Below are 18215 nucleotides of genomic sequence, written 5' to 3'. Positions count from 1 at the left end.
TAAGATGGTGTATGGTCTGTTGGCCTTCATTAGATGAGGGACTGAGTTCAAGAGCCATGAGGTAATGTTGTAGCTCTGTAAAACTCTGGTTAGACCACACTTGGAGTATTGTTCAATTCTGATCTCCTCATTATAGGAAGGATGAGGAAGCTTTAGAGAGGGCACAGAGGAGATTTACCAGCACTCTTCCTGGACTAGACAACATGACTTATGAGGACAGGTTGAATGAGCTCAGAATTTTCTCTTTGGAGCAGAGGAGAATGAGAGGTGTCTTGATAAAGGTGAAGAAGATCGTAGGAAACACAGATTGAGTGGACAGCCAGAGACATTTTCCCAGGGTGGAAATGGCTAATAGGAGAGGGCATCATTTTTAAAGTGCTTGGAGGAGAGTATAGGGGGGATGTCAGAGGTATGTTTTTCACAGGGGGAGTGGTGGGTGTGTGGAACACCCTGCCAGGGGTGGTGGCAGAGGCAGAAACATTAGGGACATTTAGGAGACACGTAGATGGGCACATGGATGATGTTGTGAGATGGTAAGTTTAGAGTTATCTTTGAGTAGGCACATTGTGAGCCAGAGGGCCAGTACTGTGCAGTAGTGTTCGAATTGTCTGTTGTACAATACGCCATTCCTACACAGATCCCCATATTCCCATCCCCAGATACTCCCACTCCCACTCCCCTGGGGCAGTTTACAGCGGCACAGAATCGGGATGTGAGAGGGAAGTCTGGCACCTGGAGGAGACCCATGTTGTCACAGGAAGAAAGTACGAACTGCACGGAGTCCATTCCACTCCCCTCCACTACCTACAAGCTCACTTTCAAGCACTCTGTAACCCGTGTTCTCACTATCATTTTTTATTAGTCGCACAATTTGTCTTTATTTCCACGCTGGATGTTTTTCAGTCACTATCTATGTGCAGATTTTCATAAATTCACTTGAATTTCCTTAATTTCCTGTTAATGCCTGCAAGGAATGGAGTGGCACAGTAGTTTAGTCGGTATGAATTCAATACCTGCCAGTGTCTGTAAGGAGCTTGTATGTTCTCTCCGTGTCCATGTGCTTACAGTGAGAGTGACCCGGGTACGATTCCCGTCACTCTCCGTAAGGGGTCTGTACGATACCCCCGTGTCCGTGTGCTATTACAGTGAGAGTGACCCGGTTACGATTCCCGTCACTCTCCGTAAGGGGTCTGTACGATCCCCCCGTGTCCGTGTGCTATTACAGTGAGAGTGACCTGGGTACGATTCCCGTCACTCTCCGTAAGGTGTCTGTACGTACCCCCCGTGTCCGTGTGCTATTACAGTGAGAGTGACCCGGGCACGATTCCCGTCACTCTCCGTAAGGGGTCTGTACGATCCCCCGTGACCGTGTGCTATTACAGTGAGAGTGACCCGGGTACGATTCCCGTCACTCTCCATAAGGGGTCTGTACTATCCCCCCGTGACCGTGTGGTACTAAAGTGAGAGTGACCCGGGTACGATTCCCGTCATTCTCCGTCTGTACGATCCCCCCGTGTCCGTGTGCTATTACAGTGAGAGTGACCCAGGTACGATTCCCGTCACTCTCCGTAAGGGGTCTGTACGATCGCCCCATGTCCGTGTGCTATTACAGTGAGAGTGACCCGGGTACGATTCCCGTCACTCTCCATCTGTACGATCCCCCCGTGTCCGTGTGCTATTACAGTGAGAGTGACCCGGGTACGATTCCCGTCACTCTCCGTAAGGGCTCTGTACGATCCCCCCGTGTCCGTGTGCTATTACAGTGAGAGTGACCCGGGTACGACTCCCGTCACTCTCCGTAAGGGGTCTGTACGATCGCCCCATGTCCGTGTGCTATTACAGTGAGAGTGACCCGGGTACGATTCCCGTCACTCTCCATCTGTACGATCCCCCCGTGTCCGTGTGCTATTACAGTGAGAGTGACCCGGGTACGATTCCCGTCACTCTCCGTAAGGGCTCTGTACGATCCCCCCGTGTCCGTGTGCTATTACAGTGAGAGTGACCCGGGTACGACTCCCGTCACTCTCCGTAAGGGGTCTGTATGTTCTCCCTGTGTCCGTGTGAGTTTCCTCTGGGTGCTCCAGTTTCTTCCCACACTCCAAAGATGTACAGGTTAGTAGGTTAATTTGTCATGTGGGTATAATTGGGCTCATTGGGCCAAAATGCTCTGTTTCAATGCCGTGTCTCTAAATAAAAAGTGAGAAAATGAATCTCAGGACAGTATTTAGTGACATATATGTACTCTGATAATAAATTTATGTTGACTTTGACTCTGACTTAAGTTCAGGTTTGAACCCAGATCTCAGGAGCTGTGAGAAGTGACAGCTCTAACAGCTTCACCACTGACTGTGGTCTCGATTCCTGCTCCCTCCGCAATCCTGACTGTCACCTTTTGCCCTTTCACCTTTAACCCTTAACCCATGACCTCTAGCTCTAGTCTCACCCAACCTCAGTGGAAAAAAAGCCTGCTTGTATTTACCTTATCAATAATTTTACATACATCTATCAAATGCCCCCTCAATACACTGCATATGTGAAGATGCATTTGGAATTTACACACCTGCCCCACCTTTGGATTCATCCAGAAGAGCCTCTGACAATCAATCTCTCCACAGTGCAGTTCCACACTGTGAATAAAGACCCTCACGCTCTCACAGTGTGGCTTCGGTCTGGAGTTCACCTTGGATGGGCAGTGAATGTGAATGTTGTGCCTCTTTCCTAGACCAGACCTACTAAGTTTGAGTTGAAGTTTAATTGTCATTTCACCGTACACACGTGTACAGCGAAATGGAACATCGTTCACCCGGGGCTAAGTTGTAAAACAAAGCACATACAGGCAGACACAGTGCATATAGTGACAATCCTGCACATACAGTCACAGAATAGTACCAGCACAAGTCCCTGAGTGGTATGGCCTGAAGATTGGTGGTTTATGGGATGTTGTACTGGAGCCAGGTTTCTGCAAGGACAAGCACACAGCAGTTCCTCATCTCCCCCGGGCCAGCAGTAGACAAAGATAATCCAGTTTCTCTTCCAGGGAGTGAACCCTGGAGAGAAGCAGCGATGGGAGTGCTGGCCTGCACAGATTCCAGTGGACCTGCCTCATCCCTGTTCTCTCCCACACCACCTCCGGTGCCTCCTCCCCGGGTGGCTGCACAGGCACCCCTGCGCGATGAGGGCCAGGTCCGCACAACAACCCGAGGGTCCCCAGCTCCTCTGCCGTCAGTCTCACCAATGACCCAGACTGAGCCTGTTCTGTATTTCCTCATTACCTGCTGAACAGCTTCTCCCAAGCGCACTTCCTCTCCGCTAGGAGATCGGTTCCACTCTCTGCAACAGATAGCGATAATGTCAGGTGGAAATTTTACAAGTTTTCCCCACTCCTCTGTGCGTCCATTTCGAGTCCCTGTTCTACAGGAGCGCAAAGTCTTTCTGCATCTGGGTCTATCTGTACACACTGCCCCTGTGCACTGTACACTGTCTATGGCAGGCGGTACGGCAGCATAGCCACTAGCATAATGTTATTACAGCACCAGCGATTACAGATCAGGGTTCGATTCCCGCCACTGTCTGTAAAGAGTCTGTACGTTTTCCCTGTGACCGTGTGGGTTTCCTCCGGGTGCTCCGGTTTCCTCCCACAGTCCAAAGAGACACTGGTGAGGGTTAGTGAGTTGAGGGCATGTTACATTGGTGCTGGAAGTGTGGTGACAATCGTGGGCTCTCCATAGGGCAGTCCTCACTGATCTGATTTGTTGTGATGTACACGTGACAAATAAAGATAAAGAGTGGGAGAGCCTAGGACCGGCGGCACAGCCTCAGAATACAAAGGTGTCCCTTTGGAACAGAGATGACAAGGGACTTCTTCAGGCAGAGGGTGGGGAATCTGTGGAATTCATTGCCACATTCAGCAATGGTGGCCAAGGCATTTGGTATATTTAAAACAGAGTTCTTGATTAATCAGGACATCAAAATTTACCGGGAGGGGGCAAGAGAATGGGGTTGAGAGGGGTAATAAATCAGCCGTGAATCAGACTCGATGGGCTGAATGGCCTGATTCTGCTCCTATGCTGTATGGGATACATTAGTATGTTAGGTTTACACATTGTACACAGGGTGTGGTATACGGTACATGTACATTGTGTGGCATGTGTGCATCTACAATGTGTGCACAGATCGAAGGGTGCGTGCACAGTGCGGTGTTGGACTATCTTTCAGATTTCTCTCGTATTTTCTTAGAACGTAGGAGGTCATGCAAGGTCCAGTCTGTCCCAGCCATCCCAATGCCCCATGTAGTTCCTCTGAGATGCCTCACCCTTCCTTCCCCTCCCGGTGAGCTGTTTCCTCCTGGAGGGTGACCAGCCGATCCTGGGCCTCCTGAAGCTCCCGTTGGATCCCCTCCAGCCGCGTCTCCATCTCCTGATTGGTCACTTTGAGCCGCTGGTTCTCGGTGCTGGTCTCCTCCTGTTGGCCACGCAGGGACTGAATCTCCGCCTGGAGCTGGGGGGGAAGGAAAGGACAGGTATGCTCATGATTGCAACTGGATATGTCCTTCCAACTTGGATAAGTTTCTTTTATTTTCTTTGTCTTAGTGATGAGCCACCATCCTATCTTCAATGTTATGTTTTTATTCACTAGTGTCCGACTATTCGTTAATAAGCCTGCATTGTTCCTGTCTTTGCACGATATTCTCCACCCTGTGTACTCTGTACCACCATGTAGCCTGGAGGCAGGATCTGAATCTCTGTGCTTTGATCCATTGCTCCAACATCGCACCACATCAGACAGTATTCATGCTGAAATAATCATTGATTACCAGTTCACGTTTCAGACTTGTTGTCCGTTCACCTTCAAACAGAAACACACACACACACACACACACACACACACACACACACACACACACACACACACACACACACACACACACACACACACACACACACACACACACACACACACACACACACACACACACACACTCACACCCATTTGGTGCATTGTGAGGAGTTCGAGGCCCTCTTACCTCAGAGAGGATGTCCTGGCATTGGAGAGGGTGCAGAGGAGATTCAATAGAAGGATCCTGGGAATGAAAGGGTTAACTTATGATGGCTCAGGGCTGTGCTCACTGGAGTTTAGAAAAATGAGTGGATCTTATTGAAGGTTACTGAATATTGAAAGATCTAGATAGCGTGGATGTGGAGAGGATGGTTCTTGTAGTAGGGAAACCTAGGGATCAGATGACACAGCCTCAGAATAGAGGGACGCCCATTTAAAACAGAGATGAGAAGGAATTTCTTCAGCCAGAGGGTGGTGAATCTGTGGAATTAGTTGCCACAGACAGCTGTAAAGGCAAGTTGATTGGGTATGTTATCAGCTATAATGGAATGTCAGAGCAGATTCGATGGGGCAAGTGGCCTATTCTACTCTCATGTCTTATGGTATTATGGCCTCTCTCGCAGACACACAAAATATGATGCCTATCTGCGCATTCCCTTTCAGGTTACCCTCTCGCACATTAATGCAGGTCCTCCCGCAGAGGTGTGGATGGGTAGGTTACCTGGAGGAGAGAGTTGGGAGGAATGGATGTGGGTGGATAGCAGGTCAATGGGCAGGAGAAGGACAGATGACAGTGACATCTGTTCAAACAGGGCTGAGGGGATTTGTCCAAGAGCTGGCATAGGCCAAGGGGTCATAGAGTCAAAGAATCATCACAGAAACTGGCCCTTTAGCCCATGTCTCAGCATATCGACCTGCAACTGCACCTTAACCCTGTATATCCCTCCCATCCACATACAGTCAGTTATCACACTAACAGGCCTTACAGCTCATCTAGTCTGTGCTGAACTGTTATTCCGCCTAGCCCCATCAACCTGCACCCAGCCAATAGCCCTCCATACCCCTCCCATCCATGTATCTCTCCAAGTTTCTTTTAAATGTTGTAATCAAACCTCTATCCACCATTTCCACTGGCAGCTCGTTCCACACTCTCATGACCCTCTGAGTGAAGAAGTTTCCCCCTCAGGTTCCTCTTAAACGTTTCACCTTTCACCCTTAACCCATGACCTCTAATTCTAGTCTCACCCACCCTCAGTGGAAAAAAACCGGCTTGCATTTGCCCGACCTAAACCCCTCCTAATTTTGTACACCTCTATCTAATCTCTCCTCATTCTCCTCCACTCCTGACCTATTCAACCTTCCCCTATAACTCAGGTCCTCAAGTGAAATGCTCTCACTTTGTGGCCACATATCTGCCCAGCGTGTGCATGCTCACACGTGGAACCTGGGCGAGGTGGTAGATCAGTGTCGCGTGACCCGAGAAACCGAGGGAGCAAAGACTGGAAATATCGAGAATGTCGGGCAGGATCTCTCCCGATGAAAGAGCATCGCACAAAATGTTTGAGGAACTCAGCCGGTCAGGCAGCATCTGTGGAGGGGAATGAACAGTCGATGTTTTGGACCCAAACCCTGCTTCGGGTCCTGATGAAACATTATTCTCTCTCCACAGATGCTGCCTGATGCCTGACCTGCTGATCTGCAGTTTGGTTTCAGTTTCATGTCACCAAAGACTTTATTTCTATAAACGTACCCGAGGGAGCTCTCTGACTGGTCGCATCGCTGCCTGGTATGGAGGCTGAAACACTCGGGATCAGCCATCTCCATCGTGGGCACTAGCCTCCCTAGCATCGAGGACATCTCCAAAAGCAATGCCTCCATCACTCAGGAACGCTGTCACCCAGGAGGTACAGGAGCCTGAAGTCACACACTCTACCTTTCAGGAACAGCTTCTTCCCCTCTCCCATCAGAGTTCTGAATGCACAATGAACCCATGTACACTAGCTCACTAGTTCCTTTGCAGTATTTATTAATTCTTTTTGAATCTGTAGTGTTTTTCTTTACCTATTGCACTGTACATTTTCTACAAAACAACAGATTTCTTGGCAGATGTCAGTGATAATGATCCTGATCCTAATCTCAGTCCAGATTCTGATCCTGATCCAGATTCCAATCCTAATTCTGGTTCTGATTCTGATCAATGCACTCACCACTCTCTGCGTAAAAAACTTACCCCTGATATCTCCTCTGTACCTACTTCCAAGCACCTTAAAACTGTGCGCTCACGTACTAGCCATTCCAGCCCTGGGAAAAAGCCTCTGACTATCCACACGATCAATGCCTCTCATCATCTTGTACACCTCTATCATGTCACCTCTCATCCTCCGTCGGTCCAAGGAGTAAAAGCTGAGTTCATTCCACCTATTCTCATGGCATGCTCCCCAATCCAGGCAACATCCTTGTAAATCTCCTCTGCACCCTTTCTATGGTTTCCACATCCTTCCTGTAGTGAGGCAACCAGAACTGAACATAGTATTCCAAGTGGGGTCTGACCAGGGTCCTATATTGCTGCAACATTACCTCTCAGCTCTTAAACTCAATCCCATTATTGATGAAGGCCAATGCACCGTATGCCTTCTTAACCACAGAGTCAACCTGTGCAGCAGTTTTGACTGTCCTATGGACTCGAACCCCAAGATCCCTCTGATCCTCCACTCTGCCAAGAGTCTTACCACTAATGTTATATTCTGCCATCATATTTGACCTACCAAAATGAACTACCTCACACTCTTCTGGGTTGAACTCCATCTGCCACTTCTCAGCCCAGTTTTGCATCCTATCAATGTCCTGCTGTAACCTCTGACAGCCCTCCACACTATCCACAACACCCCCAACCTTTGTGTCATCTGCAAACTTACTAATCCAACCCTCCACTTCCTCATCCAGGTCATTTATAAAAATCACAAAGAGTAAGGGTCCCAGAACAGATCCCTGAGGCAAACCACTGGTCACCAACCTCCATGCAGATATCACCCACCCACAACCACTCTTTGCCTTCTGGATCCACAAAGCATGTTTCCCTTGGATCCCATGCCTCCTTACTTTCTCAATAAGCCTTGCATTGGTTACCTTGTCAAAAGCCTTGCTGAAATCCATATACACTACATCTACTGCTCTTCCTTCATCAATGTGTTTCGTCACATCCTCAAAAAATTCAATCAGGCTCATAAGGCACGACCTGCATAATAACAAAGCCATAATAATCACGAAGCCATGCTGACTATTCCTAATCAGATTATACCTCTCCAAATGTTCATAAATCCTGCCTCTCAGGATCTTCTCCATCAACTTACCAACCACTGAGGTAACTCATGGGTCTATAGTTTCCTGAGCTATCTCTACTCCCTTTCTTGAATAAGGGAACAACATCTGCAATCCTCCAATCCTGCAGAACCTCTTCCGTCCCCATTGATGATGCAAAGATCATCGCCAGAGGCTCAGCAATCTCCTCCCTCGCCTCCCACAGTAGCTAGGGGTACATCTCATCTGGTCCCGGTGACTTAACCAACTTGATGCTTTCCAAAAGCTCCAACACATCCTCTTCCTTAATATCTATATGCTCAAGCTTTTCAGTCCACTGCTAGACATCCCTACAACTGGCAAGGTCTTTTTCCATAGTGAATACTGAAGCAAAGTATTCATTAAGTACCTCTGCTATCTCTTTCAATTCCATACACACTTTTCCACTGTCACATTTGATTGGTCCTGTTCTCTCATGTCTTATCCTCTTGCTCATCACATACTTGTAGAATGCCTTGGGGTTTTCCTTAATCCTGCTCGCCAAGGCTTTCTCATGGCCCCTTCTGGCTCTCCTAATTTCATTCTTAAACTCCTTCTTGCTGGCCTTATAATCTTCGAGATCTCCATTATTACCTAGTTTTTTGAACTTTTTGTAAGCTTTTCTTTTCTTCTTGACAAGATTTCCAACAGCCTTTGTACACCACGGTTCCTGTACTCTACCATACTTTCTCTGTCTCATTGGAATGTAGCTTTGCAGAACTCCACACAAATATCTCCTAAACATTTGCCATATTTCTTCCGTACATTTCCCTGAGAACATCTGTTCCCAATTTATGCTTCCAAATTTCTGCCTGATAGCCTCATATTTCCCCTTACTCCAGTTAAACGTTTCCCTAACTTGTCTGTTCCTATCCCTCTCCAATGCTGTAGTAAAGGAGATAGAATTGTGATCACTATCTCCAAAATGCTCTCCCACTGAGAGACCTGACACCTAATCAGGTTCATTTCCCAATACTAAATCAAGTATAGCCTCTCCTCTTGTAGGCTTATCTACATATTGTGTCAGGAAACCTTCCTGAACACCCTAACAAACTCCACCCCATCTAAACCCCTCACTCTAGGGAGATGCCTATCAATATTGGGGAAATTAAAATCCCCCACCACAACAACCTTGTGATTATTACACCTTTCCAGGATCTGTCTCCCTATCTGCTCCTGATGTCCTTGTTAATATTGGGTGGTTTATAAAAAACACCCATTAGAGTTACTTACCCCTTCCTGTTTCTAACTTCCACCCACAGAGACTCAGTAGACAACCCCTCCATGACTTCCTCCTTTTCTGCAGCCGTGACATTATATTTGATCAACAGTGACACGCCCCCATCTCTTTTGCCTTCCTCCCTGTCCTTTCTGAAACATCTAAAGCCTGGCACTCAAAGTAGCCATTCCTGCCCTTGAACCATCCAAGTCTCTGTAATGGCCACAACATCATAGCTCCAAGTACTGATCCACGCTCTGAGCTCATCCGCTTTGTTCATTATGCTTCTTGCATTAGAATAGACACATCTCAAACCATTGGTCTGAGGGCATCCCTTCTCTATCACCTGCCTATCCTCCCTCTTGCACTGTCTCCAAGCTTTCTCTATATGTGAACCAACCTCCCTTTCCTCCGTCACTTCAGTTTGGTTCTCAACCCCCAGCAATTCTAGTTTAAACTCTCCCCAGTAGCCTTAGCAAACCTCCCTGCCAGGATATTGGTCCCCGGGGATTCAAGTGCAACCCGTCATTTTTGTTCAGGTCACACCTGCCCCAGAAGAGGTCCCAATTATCCAGAAATCTGTATCCCTGCCCCCTGCTCCAATCCCTCAGCCACACATTTATCCTCCACCTCATCCTATTCCTATTCTCACTGTCATGTGGCACAGGCAGTAATCCAGAGATTACTACCTTTGAGGTCCTGCTTCTCAACTTCTTTCCTAACTCCCTGTAGTCTGTTTTCAGGACCTCCTCCCTTTTCCCACCTATGTCGTTGTTACCAATATGTACCACAACCTCTGGCTGTTCACCTTCCCACTTCAAGATATCGTGGACGTGATCAGAAACATCCTGGACCCTGGCCCTGGGAGGCAAACTACCATCCGAGTTTCTTTCCTGCATCCACAGAATCGCCTGTCTGACCCCCTAACTGCAGAGTCCCCCATCACTGCTTCTGATTCTGATCCTGATCCTGATTTTGATCCTAATTCTGATTCTGATCCTGATTCGGAGTCTTATTCTGGATCTGACTGTAATTCTGAACCTGATTTGGAGCCTGACTCTGACTTGGATTCAATCCTTATTAGAACTTTGCAAAGGTCACCTTTTGCATTGGGTCACAGGTCTTGTAGCAGTTCCCAGTTCATTGATTCACCATGAGCCTCAGCTGGAGATGGGGAATCAGGGTGTGATCATAGATTCCATTGTCACATCTGGGATACACATCTGGTTTACCTGTGTCACATCTGGGATACACATCTGGTTTACCTGTGTCTGCATTTGAAGAAGTTGCTGCACCTCATCCTGTTTACTGTCTGACTCCTTCTGCAAATCTTGGCTCTGTACCTGGAACTTGGCCATACTCTGCAAGGAAGGAATAAGATGTATATTCAGTCAATGGATGTGTGTACAAGGGGCGGCAAGAACACAGTGAGGCCACTGGATAAGCAACCCAGAGAGCATGGGGTCAAATCCCAGCAGGACATTGAGAAATTAACAAAGAACTAGAGCTGATATTGCAACAATGCCCATAAAGAAACAATCTCACTCCTTTAATAAACTGAGCAATGCGAGGGGACACAATTTTAGGGTGATTAGAGGAGTCACCTTAATTAACTGTGGTGACGCCTTTGGGCTGCGCCCCCTACTCTCCCCCCCCACCCCCAGCGCAGCCTCGGCAGCGTTGGCTGTTAACGCAAACAATGCGTTTTTTTCAACATTCAAGATTGTTTAATGTCATTTCCTGTACACGAGTGTAAAGGAGAACAAAATAATTGTTACTCCGAATCCGGATCAGCACAGAAAAGAAACCACAATAAGATAAAGAACACAATAATAACAAGAACACAATCAATACAAATGCACAAGTTTGCTTAAGGGTCTTTCCATAAAATGACTCTGACAGGAAATGATAAAGTCATGGTAGTTGGGGGTATGGAGGTGTTGACCAGCTGAGAAAAGCAACTGATTTTCAGTCTGGTGGTCCTGGCGTGGATGCTATGTAGCCTCCTCCCTGATGGGAGTGGGACAAACAGTCCATGAGCAGGGTGGGTGGGATCCTTCATGATGTCAAGGTACATAAATTTGAACAATAAATTTGATAAATTTGAAATTTGAATCTTCAAAGAATGAGGGATGTTAGAGGCAGGGTTTTACACAGGGAGTGGTGGGTGTGTGGAACGCACACACGGGTGATGGTAGAGGCAGGTACATTTGGGACATTTAAGAAACTCTTAGCACGTGGATGATAGAAAAACGGAGGGTTGTGTAGGAGGAAAAGGGTTAGATTGACCTTGTAGTCAGTTAAAAGATGGGCACAACATCGTGGGCCAACAGGCCTGTACTATGCTGTAATGTTCTATGTTCAATATTTGACATTCTACGTTCCAACCAGATCCCACATTCTGCAACACATTCCCTGTCCAGTCATCTCTTGTCATTGATTAGAACGTGGACCACCTTCACTCCATTGACAGCTTTGTTTAACATCCCAACTGTACGTCACAAGAAACTCAGCACAGTAAACCTTGATGAAGGGTTCTCAGCTGAAACATCGACTGTTTATTCCTCCCCATTGACACAGCCTGATCTGTGAGTCCCCCAGCATTTAGTGTGTGTTGTTTGGGATTTCCAGCAACTGTAGAATCCCTTGTGTTTACAGTAAATGTGAATTAACTACAAAGAGCAGTACAGCACAGTACGGGCCCATCTGTCCACGATGTTGTGCCCATCTTTTAACCTACTCCAAGATCAATCTAACTCTCCCTCCCACATATCCATCCAGTTTTCTATCATCCATGTGCCTATCTAAGAGTTTCATAAATGTCCCTAATGTACCTGCCTCTGATAGCAGGTTCCATGCACCCACCATTCTCTGTGTAAAAAGCTTACCCCAATGCTTCCAATCACTCTAACATAATGCCCTTGTATTGGCCTTTTCTGCCCTGGAAAAGGACTCTGGCTGTCCACTCAATCTATGCCTTTTATTCTTTTGTACGTCTCCATCAAGTCACCTCTCATCCTCCTTCCCTCCAAACAGAAAAGCCCTCACTCACTTAACCTATGACGTGTTCTCTAATCCAGACAGCATCCTGGTAAATTTCCTCTGGACCCTCTCTAAAGCTTCCACTTCCTTCCAATCATGAGGCGATCAGAACTGACCACAATAAGTGTGGTCCATCTAGGGTTTTATAGAACTGCAAACATTACCTTGTGGCTCTTGAGCTCAATCTCCTGACTAATGAAGGCCAACACACCATACACCTTCTTACAACCCTATGAATGTGTGTGACAGCTTTGTAATATCTATTTGAATATTGCTCGGGCTGTGGCTGGGTTAAAGCTCAGCCCCACAGGTCTCACCTCAGTCTCAATCCTTTCCTTCTCACTCTGAATCTGCAACTCCATCTCCTCGTATAGTCTCTGCACGTCTGCGTTGTGCTCCACCATCTTCCTGAGGAACCAGAACAAAAGTAAGTTTCAGACAGGGTCCCCAACATCTGGAAATCTCACCCCAGCTCGGATTTTTAGAAAGAAAGGCTTCGAATGTCCCTTTGCTTTCTTTAGCAGGGAGTTATCATCATGAGCCATGTAGTATGTCATGGTTTATGACCATGTTTGTTCTTGTTCAATGTTTCTGCAGAAGGTGTTTACTATTGCCTTCTTCTGGGCAGTGTCTAAACAAGGCGGGTGACCCCAGCCCTTATCAATACTCTTTAGAGATTCTCTGCCTGGCATCAGTGGTCGCATAACCAGGACTTGTGATCTACACCAGCTGCTCATATGACCATCTCCCAATGCTTCACGTCACCCTGATCAGGGTTCTAAGCAAGGGTGACCTGCAGGCTAACAAAGGGAAGGAGTGCCTTATACCTCCTTTGGTAGAGACGTATCTCCACCCTGCCACTCATCTAGCAGGGAGTAACAGGTATGAAAAGTCGAAGTTTGCAAATCAGGCAGTTTGTGTGGGGAACTGAAAATCAGGGGTAATATTACAGCAGGAACATGACGTTCTGATGGAAGGTTATTGACCTGAAACATTCACCCTGGGCAGTGGTATTCAACATGCCAGGCCATGATGCAACCAGTCAGGATACTCCTCACCACGTTAGTCAAAGGTGAATCTGCACAAACTTCTAAGAAAGTAGAGGCACTGCCATGCATTCTTTGTGAAGGCACTGACGTGCTGGTCCCAGGACAAATCCTCTGAAATGGCAATGCCAAGGGATTTAAAGTTGTGACTCTCTCCTTCTCTGAGGACTGGCTTATGCACCTCTCGTAGTCAATAATCAGCTCTTTGATTTTGTTGACATTGAGGGAGATGTTTTTGTAGTGGCACCATTCGCCCAGAATTGGAATCTCCCTCCTATATGCTGATTCATCACCACCTTAGATTTAGATAATGACAGTGGTGTCGTCAGCAAACTTAAATGTGGCATTGGAGCTGTGCTTAGCCTGGCAGTTATCAGTGTAAAGCGAGTAGAGCGGGGAGCTAAGCACACAGGCCTATGGTGTATCTGTGCTGATGGAGATCATGGAGGAGATGTTGTTGTTGATCCGATCTGACTGGGGTCTGAAAGTGAGGAACTCGAGGATCCAGTTCCACAAGGAGGAACTGAACCTCAGGCTCAGTTTAACTCTTTGGGGACTCGTGCAGACACTGCACTTGGAGCAACGTGTGCATTTCTCATCTCCATCCTGTAGGAAGGATTGGATTACACTGGAGAGAGTGCTGCAAGGATTCCTATGGGTGTCACTCCTTAAGCAATAAGGGGAGAAGCTGGACAGCCTGAGAGTTTTCCCTGGAGTGAAGGAGATAGGTGTGACCTTACAGAGGTTTATAAAATTATGAAGGTCATAGATAAGGTAGACTTCTTCACAGACATTTCCCTAAAGCAGTGGTATTCCACAGGGACCCTGCTCTTTGAGATGTTCATAAATGACTTGTTTGAGGAAGCAGAAGGGTAGGTTAGCAAGTTTGTAGATGGCACGAGGCTGGTGGAGTTGTGGATTGTGTAGAAGGTTGTTCAAACAGGCAATTGAAAGGATGCAGAACTGGGTTGAGAAATGGCAGATGGAATTCAATCCAAAAAAGTGTGAACTGATTCACTTTGGAAGGTTGAATTTGAAGGTGAAGTGTAGATGGACAGGAGGTCCAAGTCCATAGATCCCTCAAAGTTGTCATTCTAGGTGATAGAGTTGATAAACAGGCATCAGTTGGGGGATTAAGTTCAAGATCTGTGAGGTAGTGTTACAACTCTGAAAACTCTGGTTAGACCACACTAGGAGTATTGTGTTCAGTTCCGATCACCTCATTATAGGAAGGGTGTGGAAGCTTTAGAGACGGAGATTGACCAGGGTGCTGTCTGGATTAGAGAGCAGGTCTTACGAGGATAGGTTGAGCAAGCTAGGGCTTTTCTCTCTGGAGTGAAGGAGGATAAAAGATGACTTGATAGAGGTGTACAAAATGATAAGAGGTATAGTTCGAGTGGACAGCCAGAGACTTTTTCCCAGGGTGGAAATGGCTAATAAGAGGGTACATAATTTTAAGGTGATTGAAGGAAAGCATGAAGAAAGGTCAGCAATAGGCTTTTTACACAAAGAGGGGTGAATGTGTGGAATGCTTTGGTTATGGCAGGTACATTAGGGCCATTTAAGAGACTCTTAGATAGGCATTAGTATGATAGAAAAATGGGGTTTCTGTGGGAGGGAAGGGTTAGATTGATCTTAGAATATGTAAAAAGTCAGCCCAACATCGTGGGCCGAAGGGTCTGTAATGTGCTGTAAGGTGAGAGAAGAATTACTTAATGGGGATCTGAGGGGCAATATTTTCACCCAGAGGGTGGGGGGTGTATGGAATGAGCTGCTAAAGGATGTGGTAGAGGCGGGTACACTTGCATTTAAGTGTACACTTCCTGAAGAAGTCGATGAATTGGAAAGGTTTAGAGGGATATGGTCCAAATACAGGTAAAGGCAACTCAGGCAAATAGGCACCTGGGTTGGCCTGGAGGAGATGGGCTGAAGGACCTGTTTCAGTGCGATGCAACTCCATGACTCTGAAACTCTTCAGATCTTGGTGAATTTGAACGACGTCTCCTGCAAGATCAATGGATGCTCGAGAAATAGGTTCTCTGATTAACATGGCCACTCTAATAGGTGCTCGTTACTGCAAATATCTAATCACCAATCGCGCGGCAGCAACTCAGTTCATAAACATATGCAGACATGAGCAAGAGGTTCAGTGGTTGTTCAGACCGAACATCAGAATGGGGAAGAAATGTGATCTCAGTGACTTTGACAGTGGAATGATTGTTGGTGCCAGACAGGGTGGTTTGCGTATCTCAGAAACTGCTGATCCCCTGGGATTTTCACACACAACAGTCTCTGGAGTTTACAGAGAGTGGTGCAAAAAGAAATCCAGTGAGCAGCAGCTCTGTGAGTGAAAATGCCTTGTTAATGAGAGAGATCAGAGGAGAATGGTCAGACTGGTTCAAACCGGCAGGAAAGCGACAGTAACTCAAATAACCAGGCGTTCCAACAGTGGCGTGCAAGAGCACCTCTGAATGCATCTTGAAGTGTATGGACTACAGCAGCAGAAGGGCACGAACATACACCCACTGGCAACTTTATTAGGTACAGGAGGCACGAGCCACTGAGGGCATTTATAAATGTCAAAAGTGCAGAGAGTGACTAAGGTGATTCAACAATGACAAAGTTTAGTGGAACAAAAACTGAAAACACCAACTCAACAGGTTTGGGAGAGAAACATTATTTCAGGTTGATGAAATATCACTAGGCTGAAACATTATCTTGGTTTTTCTCTCTCCACAGACGCTGCCTGACCTGGCGAGTGTTTCCCGCACTTTCTGATATATTTATTTCAGGTTTTAGGCATCTGCACCGTTTTGGTTGGAACACTACTCACTTTTTCAGGGTGTGCTCCAGTTCCTCCTTCTCCTGCATGGTGTCCTGGATCTGACCGCTCACTTTGCACAGGAAGTCCTCCAGGTGTCCGAGCAGGTTGGGCTCACTGGCTCGGAGCTGTGACCATAGCTTCCAAATCTCTGTCTTACTGAGGGGGTGGGGGAGGGAGGGAGAGAGAGGGGGAAAGGGAGAGGGGGAGGGAGATAGAGAGAGAGAAACAGGGAGAGAAGAGAGGGGAGAGAGTGAGGAGAGAAAGGGGGAAAGACAGGGGGAGAGAAGATGAGAGAGAGGGGAGAGAGGAGAGAGATAGAAATGGGGAAAGAGAGAAGGGGAGAGAGGGTGGTAGAGAGTGAGTGAGAGAGAGGAAGAGTGACAAAGAAGGAGAGAGAGTGAGGAAAGAGGGGGTGGAGAGAGAGAATGATAGAAGAGGGGTGAGTGGTGAGAGAAGAGGGAGAGAGAGAAGGGGTCAGAGAAGGGGAAGAAAGTGGGAGAAATAGAGGGGAAAGATTGGGAGAGAGAAGGATGGAGAGGGAATGGAGAGATGGAGAGAGATAGGAGAGAGAGAAGGAGAAAGAGGGAAAGGGAAGTGAAAGGGAGGAAGAGAGATAGCATGTGAGAGAGAGGGGAGAGAGGCAGTGGGGGAGAGAGAGAAGGGGAGAAAGAGGAGAGAGCAGGGGAGACAGGGGGAGACAGAAAGGGGGTGAGACAGAGAGGGAAGAGAGAGGGTGAGAAGGAAGGAGGGGGAGAAAAGGGGGAGAGAGGTGGAAAAATGGTCAAGAGTAAGGGGAGAGAGAATGGTAGAGAAAGTGTGAGAGGGATAAAGGAAGGAGAGAGGGTGAAAGAGAGAAGAGAGGGGAATAGAGGAAGCGAATGATAGAGAGAGGGGAGAGGGGGAGGGGAGGGAGGGGGAGAGAGGGAGAGTGGAGGGGGGGACAGAAGAGGAAGGTGAGGAAAAAAAGGAAGGGGGAGTGGGAGAGGGAGAGAAGGGTTGAGAGAAAGGAGAGAGAGGGGAGAGGTGGAGAGAGGGAGGAGAGAGAAAGAGAAAGAGGGCAAGAGAGGTGAGAGGGAGGAAGAGAAATAGCATGTGAGAGGGGGAGAAAGACGGGAGAAAGGAGAGTGAAGGGGGAGGGAGGGTTGAGGGGGAGGGGAGAGAGAGTAAGTCAGATGGACAAATGATACAGAATTAGCAGAGACTCTGAATGCTTACAATACTCCAAGCACAACTGCAACAGTCCACATCTCTGGTGGAGACATGGAAGTTGAAAGAATTCCAGAGTTTGGACTGTGAATGCTGAACGGATCCATCGTGGAGAAATGCCATTATTTACAAACACTGTTTGCAGCAGAGGTGAAAGGCCATTGTTGTCTTTAGCTCTGGGAGCACAAGAAACCCATATTTCTAGTGATCAGAATCAGGTTTAATATCATTCACGTGTTGTTTTACAGCAGCAGTTCAGTGCAATACATAATTTAAAACAGACGTCAATACATTAAATAAATCAATAACGTGTGACCCACCAGACCTTCTCTCTGATACGATGTATCTCACACCATCAGCATTACTATGCTGTTCCCACGTATCTTATCTTATAGACTGTGACCATCCACGTGATCACTGCCAGATCACCATCAGACATTAAGAAAGTTTTTCTCCTTTCCAGTCCCGATAAAGGGATCAGCATGAAATTTGATGTGGAGGGGCCGCTGCACAGGATCGGAAAAAGCTGCAGAAAGTTGTAAACTCAGCCGGTATCATCGTGGGCACCAGCCTCCCCAGCATCCAGGACACCTTCAGCAGACAATGCCTCAAAAAGGCAGCAGAACCCCTATCACCCAGGACCTGCCCTCTTCTCATTGCTACCATCAGGAAGAAGGTACAGGAGCCTGAAGACACACACTCAATG

General features: G+C 47.2%; 1 protein-coding gene across 4 annotated transcripts in view; it reads right to left on the bottom strand.

The window, feature by feature from the left end:
* The window catches only part of LOC140731978 (uncharacterized), a 164624-nt gene that overhangs the window by 122000 nt on the left and 24409 nt on the right, over nt 1-18215 (bottom strand). For all 4 annotated transcript variants that reach the window (XM_073054022.1, XM_073054024.1, XM_073054025.1 and 1 more), the window contains 5 exons: nt 16313-16459; nt 12751-12841; nt 10657-10752; nt 4313-4497; nt 3273-3330 (listed from right to left, as the gene is read on the bottom strand). In XM_073054022.1, the coding sequence (XP_072910123.1) occupies nt 3273-3330; nt 4313-4497; nt 10657-10752; nt 12751-12841; nt 16313-16459 (577 nt within the window). The remainder of the gene's footprint in view (nt 1-3272; nt 3331-4312; nt 4498-10656; nt 10753-12750; nt 12842-16312; nt 16460-18215) is intronic.

This window comes from Hemitrygon akajei, chromosome 8, assembly GCF_048418815.1.
Source record: "Hemitrygon akajei chromosome 8, sHemAka1.3, whole genome shotgun sequence".
Taxonomy (NCBI): domain Eukaryota; kingdom Metazoa; phylum Chordata; class Chondrichthyes; order Myliobatiformes; family Dasyatidae; genus Hemitrygon; species Hemitrygon akajei.
This window is presented reverse-complemented; position numbering and strand designations above follow the sequence as displayed.